Source organism: Peromyscus maniculatus, chromosome 14 (genome assembly GCF_049852395.1).
Source record: "Peromyscus maniculatus bairdii isolate BWxNUB_F1_BW_parent chromosome 14, HU_Pman_BW_mat_3.1, whole genome shotgun sequence".
Lineage (NCBI taxonomy): Eukaryota > Metazoa > Chordata > Mammalia > Rodentia > Cricetidae > Peromyscus > Peromyscus maniculatus.
Genome location: NC_134865.1, coordinates 59,406,074 through 59,415,214, shown reverse-complemented (window position 1 = coordinate 59,415,214; position 9,141 = coordinate 59,406,074). Strand labels below are relative to the sequence as shown.

Here is a 9,141-nt window from a genome sequence, read left to right as displayed (position 1 = left end):
CACCTGTTTGGCAAGTTCTTCACTCCCCATTCCCTGCCCTCCATTGCAGCTGTATGCAGCCAGTTGACTGTTTTCCTTAAAGGCCTCAGAGTGCTCATAGCTCATAGCCAAAAATTTTTATAGAGTTGGGCCAGGGGGAGGGGCGGCTCATTTAGCGACATCCTCGCAACTCCGATTGATTCCCAGGCCCGGTCGCAAAAAGCAAATCTAAAAGGTAATTTCTGGAAGATTGGAGAAGGGCTAATTCTGCAGGTGTTTGGGCACCACTGGTGGCCAAGAATGTAACATTAATGGGGGAGGGAGCTGTCATGGCAAATGCAATAGGTAATACCTTATATGAAATTCGTCAAACAGAGCATTTAATTTTATTGCCTGGGGTTTGGTGGGGTGGGGAACGGGAATCGGAAACAACACTCGTGGCTCTTAATTTTTTTTTTTTTTTTTTTAACTTGGGAAAAGCCAGGCAGGAAAAGGAAAGGTCATCGTCTGTTACTTACACACACAGACACACACACACACACACACACACACACACACACACACACCAACCAGCCCAGGACTTGCAGCATTAGCACGCCGGGGCCTCAGCTGTGGTACACACACGGCCGAGGGGGGGAAGGGAGGGGAGGGCGGAGGCGCGGAGGAGGGGCCGACAGGGAGGAATCTGGGCATCCTGCCGCGCATGCGCCTTCCGCGAGCAACAAGTGGGCTCCACAGACAGAGGAAGTGTAAAGGGGGGGGGGGTGGGGGGAACTGGTGCAGAGCATGGCGGTGACGTCAGCGCTCCGCCCGGGCGGCATCCCGCGCGGCCAAGCCGGGGACAGCGCGAGCCGCAGCCCGAGCAGGAGCGCTGAGACGCGCCTCCGGAACGTAGAGTAACAATCACAACCCCACATTCCAGGCGAGCACGAGCGGGAAGGGATGCGACCCGGGTGGAGGCGCCGAGCGAGCGCCCTGCAGCCAACGTGAGCGCCGCCAGCCTCTGTGACCGGGAGAGCTGGCCAGGCCAGGGGGCGGTGGGAGCCTGCGTGCGTGCGCTCCTCTCCTCTGCTCTCTGTGTGTCTTGGAAACGGTGGCCGCGGCTGCTCCCTCCGGCGTGCAAACCCAGGCGCCGCCAGCGCAACGGCTGACGCTGCGGCGGGGAAACTCTCCTCTTGGCGGCCACCTCCTCCCCCCCGGCCCTCCCGGGGAATCGGCGGCTGGATTCAGCAAGATTGGACCTGGGCACCGGGTGGCACAACCCTCTACCCCTCTTCCCCGGGGCGCCTGGCGTAGAGAGGACTCAGATCGTAGGGGGGGGACCCCCTTCGCGCTTCCACGCTTCAATCACTCCGGGGAGGGGGCCAAGAGGCCACTGGCGGCCGGCCCCGGACACCCGAGCCCCCTCCCCCCAGGCCCGGAGCTTCCAGCCCTGATCCGCCGCACCAGGAAGAAGGCTCCTAGTGCTCTTCTCCGGACGAGACAGCCGCAGTAGGAGGTGGGGGCGAGGAGCGTGCAGAACCCGTCGGCCGTCCGGGCGGTGGAGCCCCCACGGAGAGGCGCTGCGCCGGCAGTGGAGACTCGCTCTCCCTCCAGCCCCCGGGGCAGAACTTTCTCGACCCCCCGCCCCCCTCCCCCGCAGCCGGACTCCTTCCTCGGCCAGCCAGTCTTCCCGGAGGTGGAGAAGGCGCCACAGAGACAGCCCGGGCGGGGGCCTACCTTCCCCGAGGCTGGCATCATGTCGGCGGCGCAGGTGTCCTCGTCCCGAAGACAGTCTTGCTACCTGTGCGACCTGCCTCGCATGCCCTGGGCCATGATCTGGGACTTCTCCGAACCCGTGTGCCGTGGTTGCGTCAATTACGAAGGCGCCGACCGCATAGAATTCGTGATCGAGACCGCCCGCCAGCTGAAGCGGGCGCACGGCTGCTTCCAAGACGGCCGCTCCCCGGGGCCGCCGCCGCCCGTCGGGGTCAAGACAGTGGCCTTGTCCGCCAAGGAAGCGGCAGCAGCAGCTGCCGCCGCGCAACAACAGCAGCAGCAGCAGCAGCAGCAGCAACAGCAGCAGCAGCAGCAGCAGCTCAACCACGTCGATGGTTCCACCAAGCCGGCAGTGTTGGCCGCCCCGTCCGCCCTGGAACGCTACGGCCTGAGCGCAGCCGCCGCCGCTGCCGCCGCCGCCGCCGCGGTGGAACAACGCAGCCGTTTCGAGTATCCGCCGCCCCCGGTGAGTCTGGGGAGCGGCAGCCACGCTGCTCGGCTGCCCAACGGCCTGGGAGGTCCTAACGGCTTCCCTAAGCCCGCCGCAGAGGAGGGCCCCCCGGAGCTGAACCGCCAGAGCCCCAACTCATCCTCAGCGGCAACGTCGGTCGCCTCTCGGCGTGGGACCCATAGTGGGTTGGTGACCGGGCTACCCAACCCGGGGGGTGGCGGGGGACCCCAGCTCACGGTGCCCCCCAACCTATTGCCGCAGACGCTGCTTAACGGCCCGGCCAGCGCCGCGGTGTTGCCTCCGCCTCCGCCCCACGGCTTGGGGGGCAGCCGAGGACCCCCAACTCCGGCGCCTCCCGGTGCTCCGGGGGGCCCCGCCTGTCTCGGGGCTGCCCCGGGTGTGTCGGCCACTGTATCCTCCGCGCCGTCTTCGACCTCGTCGACGGTGGCAGAGGTGGGCGTGGGTGCCGGTGGCAAGAGGCCTGGTTCGGTGTCGAGTACGGACCAGGAGCGTGAGCTGAAGGAGAAGCAGCGCAACGCCGAGGCCTTGGCCGAGCTGAGCGAGAGCCTGCGCAACCGTGCGGAGGAGTGGGCCAACAAGCCCAAGATGGTCCGCGACACCCTGCTCACGCTGGCTGGCTGCACGCCCTACGAGGTGCGCTTCAAGAAGGACCACTCGCTGCTGGGTCGCGTCTTTGCCTTCGACGCCGTCTCCAAGCCCGGCATGGACTATGAGCTGAAGCTGTTCATTGAGTATCCCACGGGCTCGGGCAACGTGTACTCCAGCGCGTCCGGGGTGGCCAAACAGATGTACCAGGATTGCATGAAAGACTTTGGCCGGGGTCTGTCCTCTGGCTTTAAGTACCTGGAGTACGAGAAGAAGCATGGCTCGGGCGACTGGCGCCTACTTGGGGACCTGCTGCCCGAGGCTGTGCGCTTCTTCAAGGAGGGCGTGCCCGGCGCGGACATGCTGCCCCAGCCCTACATAGATGCCAGCTGTCCCATGCTACCCACGGCGCTGGTGAGCCTCAGCCGCGCCCCCAGTGCACCTCCAGGAACTGGAGCCTTGCCGCCAGCGGCGCCCACGGGCCGGGGTGCAACCTCCAACCTGCGCAAAAGGAAGGCATCCCCGGAGCCTCCGGATTCAGCCGAAAGCGCACTGAAGATCGGCGAGGAGCAGCAGAGGCAGCAGTGGATGGCAAACCAGAGCGAGGCGCTGAAGCTCACTATGTCGGCCGGAGGCTTTGCGGCGCCAGGGCACGCAGCAGGGGGACCGCCCCCACCCCCTCCACCTCTGGGACCTCATTCCAATCGGACCACCCCGCCGGAGTCAGCCCCCCAGAACGGTCCGTCCCCCATGGCCGCGCTCATGTCAGTGGCAGACACTCTGGGCACAGCGCATTCGCCCAAGGACGGCAGTTCAGTGCACTCGACCACCGCATCGGCTAGGCGAAACAGCAGCAGCCCGGTGTCGCCCGCCTCCGTGCCGGGGCAACGTCGCCTGGCATCACGCAATGGGGACCTGAATTTACAGGTGGCGCCCCCGCCGCCTAGCGCCCACCCGGGCATGGACCAAGTGCACCCCCAAAACATTCCGGATTCCCCTATGGCCAACAGCGGACCCCTGTGCTGTACCATTTGCCACGAACGTTTGGAGGACACTCATTTCGTTCAGTGCCCGTCCGTCCCTAGCCACAAATTTTGTTTCCCTTGTTCTAGAGAGAGTATCAAAGCCCAGGGGGCGACAGGTGAGGTGTATTGCCCCAGCGGAGAGAAATGCCCCCTAGTCGGGTCTAATGTACCTTGGGCCTTCATGCAGGGCGAAATCGCAACTATCTTAGCTGGGGATGTTAAAGTGAAAAAAGAGAGAGACCCTTGAACCGCAGGGCGGCGGGCAGCGACCTCTTTTGCCCTAGACCACCCCCTCTCTTCGATCTAGAGGGCCCTTCCCCCCCGCCCCCACCTGCCTCCATTTCCCTTCCCACCAAGATGTAGAATTGTGAATATAACTGCAAAAAGTTAGTCTTATGTATAGACATTATTTTCGTCGTATGTTTCTATATTTTGAAACAGGTATGTAACTTCTTCATTTGAAGGATCAGCTGGTTGTGTTAAGCAGTATAATATTGATTGGGTCATTTGCATCAGATTCGTTAGCATTTATTTGGTGGCAGAGTGTTTGCCTAGGTACAAGCATTAATAGCCCTTAGCAACGACTGCTGCTGCTGTGTATTTTTGTAAATGTTATGCACTCGGAAAGGAAAAACACACAAAAGAAAAAGATTTTTTTGTTTTTGTTTTACCAAGGCCAGTGTTGCTGCCTAAAAATAAAAAAAAAAGGAAAAAAAAAAGAAAAAAGAAAAAAAAGAGAAAAAAATTGATGCTATAGAATGGTGAAAGCTTCTCTAAACAGCCCCAAGTGTTGAAGTCTTCACTTAATTTTGTTCTGTTCTGTTTTCCTGTTTTGTTTGCAAAATGGTAAAGGGGGGTGTTGGGGGAGGGGAGGGGTGTTTTTTGTTGCAAGTTTGTGAGGGGGGGAAATGTTTTGGTTTGTTTCTACTGACCTGAATGTGTTGGATCTTCACGTGTCGTTTCGTTTCGGCTTTATTATTGATGCACGGATGCTTTTGAACAGTAGAGCGAAAAGCTAGACATGGAGAACTTGCTCTGTTTGTCCTTTATACATTTCTGTAGTTAACAGAACACTGTAATGTGCCTTGGAGCTTAGTAACTTGTAATAAATTCAATTGATATTAATTCTGCCCTGAGTCAGCAGGCTTGTCTTTCGAGGGCTGAGGCCACACTACTCTGTTCACTCCTACCTGGAACCAGGAATCCTGGTTCCTTTGGGGGATCTCAGAGCTGGCTGCCCTGCCCTCTGGGTACCAGACTGTTTACATTTTACCTCCCCTGTAATCTACAGTGGCTGACTAAGCAGTTTCTGTTACTCGCCAGCATCTCTCCCCACCACCCCCCAGATGGGACCCAGCTGCAAAAGGCGTTGTCAGGAAAGCTCTTTGGTGTCTTTCCCTGGGGCGATGAGTATACACTGGTATCCAGTGCAGCTGTGGCTTAAAAAGTGGGGACAGAGGGAAATGTAAGATTAAGAAATGTTGGTGTTTTGCCTCTACACACAGGGTAAAATTATGCACACTTAAAACAAAGGGTAGACACTAGCTGGGCTTTGCTTCCTGTGTTTAGATGAAAATGTGATCAGCCGGCTTCCTACTCCTGGTGTGTGTGTGTGTGTGTGTGTGTGTGACCATTTCTAGTCTGCCATGATGGACTCTAGCTCTCTGGAACTATCAGCTAAAATAAACCCTTTCTTTTAAAATTAAAAAGTGCCTCGCTGGGAGTGGGGGTAGGGGAGGGTGTGAGCATCTGGGAGGCACACGCATGTCGATTGCAAAGCAGTTTTCACCTCCTTCATTATATCCTACCCTTTAATGAGTGTTTCTGAAGTCAGGACACAGCTGATCAGAGCAGACTTGGGGGAGGTGGGTTGGAAGGGAAAGAAAAGGAAAGGTTACTTAGGCACCAAATGGAATCCATTTTACTGGCCAAGATACTCAACTATTAATCAGCTTTGTTGTGGGCATTTGTGAAGTTCTGGTGGGTGGAGAGGTAGAGGATTGCACCCTCCGGGGCTCAGAACCCCCTAGCAGACATCTAGCCTTTCATCTAGCTAGAACAAGGCAAATAGTCCTGGTTTGAACCCTGTCCTTTCCTGGAGGCAACAGAGGATTTAAAAACTGGAGGAAGGACAGTGGTGATCTGAACTGAAGTGAATTCGTAGCCAATCAATCCCCTTTACTGGGCTAAACGAACTGACACCAGCTCTGACTGCCTGCCTGCCCCTGTTGGAGGAAATGATGAACCCGACCTGACTGGCATCTAAAAAGGATCAGGAGGGCAGGGAGGTGGGAATAGGTGCAGGCACGGGTGGAGGAAACAAATCACGGGATGGTCCTGAACACCCGTGGGGAGGTTTGGTTGGCGTCGGGACTTGCTAGTAATAATACCCTTTGGGTTTCTGTTCCAGCTCTGCCACCATATTGAAGTGGAAAGGAGAAGCCAGTGTGCCTGTGTGGGTGTGTATGTTTGGGACTGGGGATCCACGGTGCTGTGGCTGGTTCTGCAGCATGATGGATGGGAGGTGCCTGGCTCACCTCTAAGAATCTCCCTACGTATAAATAGATGTTCATTCCTGTCAGCTTCCTGCCAGTGTGTCCTTGCGTTTTCATCTGTTGCCAAGTGTTGTATTGGTGCTTATGAGTCATGAAACCTATTTTCATCCTCAGGGGTAATTAACTTGGGGATGATAATGCATAGTAGACTGTAGGAAGAGTTAATTCTAAAACCCATCCCGGCCCAGCGACCAATCCCTTAAAGGTCTGGGCTGCTTTTCTTACAGACTCATTAATAAAATCTGAGCAGGTTTTGCCTGGAAGATTTCTCCGCGGGGCTCCCAACCCAACCACCCCCAACACCAAATGCACACGCTCTGGAAACGGGTGAGCCTAAGGGGAAAAGGCCCACTCGAGGACTTGGAGGTGAGGATTGCCCGGCCGGGTGCGGACGTGGTGAGTCGGGTTTGCCCTGTTATCTACCTGTACACACACAGGCTCCTGCCTGCCTGCCTGCCTGCCTGCCACTGCCTCGCTTTGGTATTAGGTTCAGGAACTTGGAGGATTACCCAGCCCTTGATTACTAGTATATAGGGGCAAGAGGGCCTGTCATTAAGAGCTGAGAACAGTGCCCGTTTTCTCCCCCTCTTGCTGCTGGGTGCTATTATTAGGAGAAGCAGCAGGTGTAGTACTGAGGCCTCCAGCAAAGGAGGCCGCTTTGGTTTCACGGAAGGAAGCCTGACTTGACAAGACTCAGTGGAGAGAAGGGAGCTAGAGGAACCACTCCCAGGTTAGGGCAGGACTCTCTGGGCTGGACGGGAATCATGAACTTAACTGCTGCAGTTAATGTGAGTTTACCATTGCCAAGGGCCACGTGGTAAGTGGTGGCCCTGTCTCTCTGGGGGGAAGGAGGGATGACCAGACTTCTCTGTCCTGGATTTGTTGAGCCGCTACTGGGGTTGCCTCAGTCAGTCTTGATTTGGTTCTCAGGTAGATCCTCCTTCCCGGAAGTGGTCCACACTGGACACGTAGGAAGGGTTTCCTTCAGAGACTCACAGCCAAGTGTTAAGCTGACTGACTCTAAGCTCCTTGGATTCCCATGTTACTTGGGAGTATACCTACTCCAGTGTCCTATCCTACTCACTTTGCTCCTGAAACCATAGGTAGCGGCCAGCATTTCACAGTCTATATTGTACTATTTATATGCCTTTACCTGCGCATCGAATACAATCCTAATGTTTTTTTAAGTGACGGGGCGGGGGCAGGGGTGGGGGGTGGGCGCAGGGCGCAGGCAGTGAGAATTTAACAGCTCTGGAAGAACAGGCTGATGGGTGACATCTTGGTCACTGGAGGCAATACCATGGGTGATCTGTCTGCAGGAGACAACTTCAAATCCTTAATATTAAGATCCCAGAGGTCTTGGGTACATTCTCCCAAGTATCCAGGGACTAATGGTCCAAAGAGTACTGAGATTCATTATCTGAATATTTGAGAGCCTCTCAGGTAGCCTAGGCTAACCTGAAACTCAGTATGTAGCCAAGGCTGGCTTTGAAATTTTGATCTTGGTCCTCCTCCTCCTCCTCCTCCGGACATTGCCTCTGGGTACTGGGGTGATAGGACTGCGCCTCCAGGCCCAGATTTCTGAAATTCACTTTGGTTTCCTCCTGAATTCCATCAAGTACAGGAAGCTGGACATGGGAATAGCCCTTAAGGCCTAGAGAAACCGTTTGTTTATTTGGCAACACTGGGCATTGAATCCTAGGGCTTCCCCCATGCTAGGCCTGTGCTCTACCCAGAGCCATATCCTTAGCCTCCTTTTTACTTTTTATCTTGAGACAGGGTCTCACTAAGTTGTCTAGGATGACCTGAACTTTTTTCAGACAGGGTCTCACTATGTAGCCCCAGCTGGCTTGGAATTTGCTATGTAGACCAGGCTGGCCTTGAACTCACCAGAGCTCAGCATGTCTCTGCCCCCACCCCCACCCCCGAGTGCTGGGATTAAAGAAGTGCACCATTGTGCCCAGGATGACTGTATTTATAAAGGGGCTTAGGACCATCAATAGCCTCTATGAAACTTGAGTTTAGAACTCAGGCCAGTGCATTATCCAGCTTATTAATGTGAGGACCTCAATACACAGAGAAGTGATAAAACTTGCCTATGATCACACAGTGACAGAATCTGGACTCGAACCCTATTTGGAAACAGTGTTAGTAGACCCTGAAAACAACAACAACAAAAACCTCTTAGGATACTCAGTTTAGCTAGAGCTGTCTACCAAAAGGAATGATGATAAGGTGGACAAAGGTAGAGGAAGTCCCCAGGGAGTGGGCTCGTTGTCTTCATTAATTCTTGGAAGATGGCAACAAGTATTTGCCCCGTGGTTTTCAATCACACCTCAGCAACGCTTCTAGGTTTCTGACTATAAATGTCAGGTAGGCTTGAACTGGGGAGTCTTGTCTTAACCTCTGGACCATCACACCTCCTCCCCATTTGCTAATTGGAATCTTCCAGAAGATCAAAGAAAACAGAGAATGGACCGCAAAACCAACGGGGAGCATCCGTCTGGATGGGTAAGGAAGAAAGATCGAAGGAGAAACGCAGGGGACTCTTTCTTGTTCTCTCGAGCTTGGGGGGTTCTCGGTTCGCTCCTAATCGTGCTCTTTGCCCGACTGATTCTCCCACTGCGAAGGGGGAACCGAAAGAGACAGTGGAAGCCAGGTGTTGAGTACAGATAAGCACACTGAGTGGCCAACCTTCAGGCCAGCCTAAGAGGAAGATGTGTCCTTCCATTTTATACTAAGGTCAACTGAACCCAGAAAGACTGAA

General features: G+C 55.3%; 1 protein-coding gene across 1 annotated transcript; it reads left to right on the top strand.

Moving 5' to 3' along the window:
- The first annotated feature begins 727 nt into the window (after window positions 1–727).
- Irf2bpl (interferon regulatory factor 2 binding protein like) lies at window positions 728–4,944 on the top strand. Its single transcript, XM_006990306.4, has one exon. The coding sequence runs from the start codon at window positions 1,718–1,720 to the stop codon at window positions 4,064–4,066; it is 2,349 nt and encodes a 782-aa protein (XP_006990368.2). The 5' UTR covers window positions 728–1,717; the 3' UTR covers window positions 4,067–4,944.
- The last annotated feature ends 4,197 nt before the right edge of the window (window positions 4,945–9,141 follow it).

Bases quoted from the DNA above. Each gene is read 5' to 3' on its own strand.
- Irf2bpl (XM_006990306.4), top strand. From the start codon at position 1,718: ATGTCGGCGGCGCAGGTGTCCTCGTCCCGAAGACAGTCTTGCTACCTG.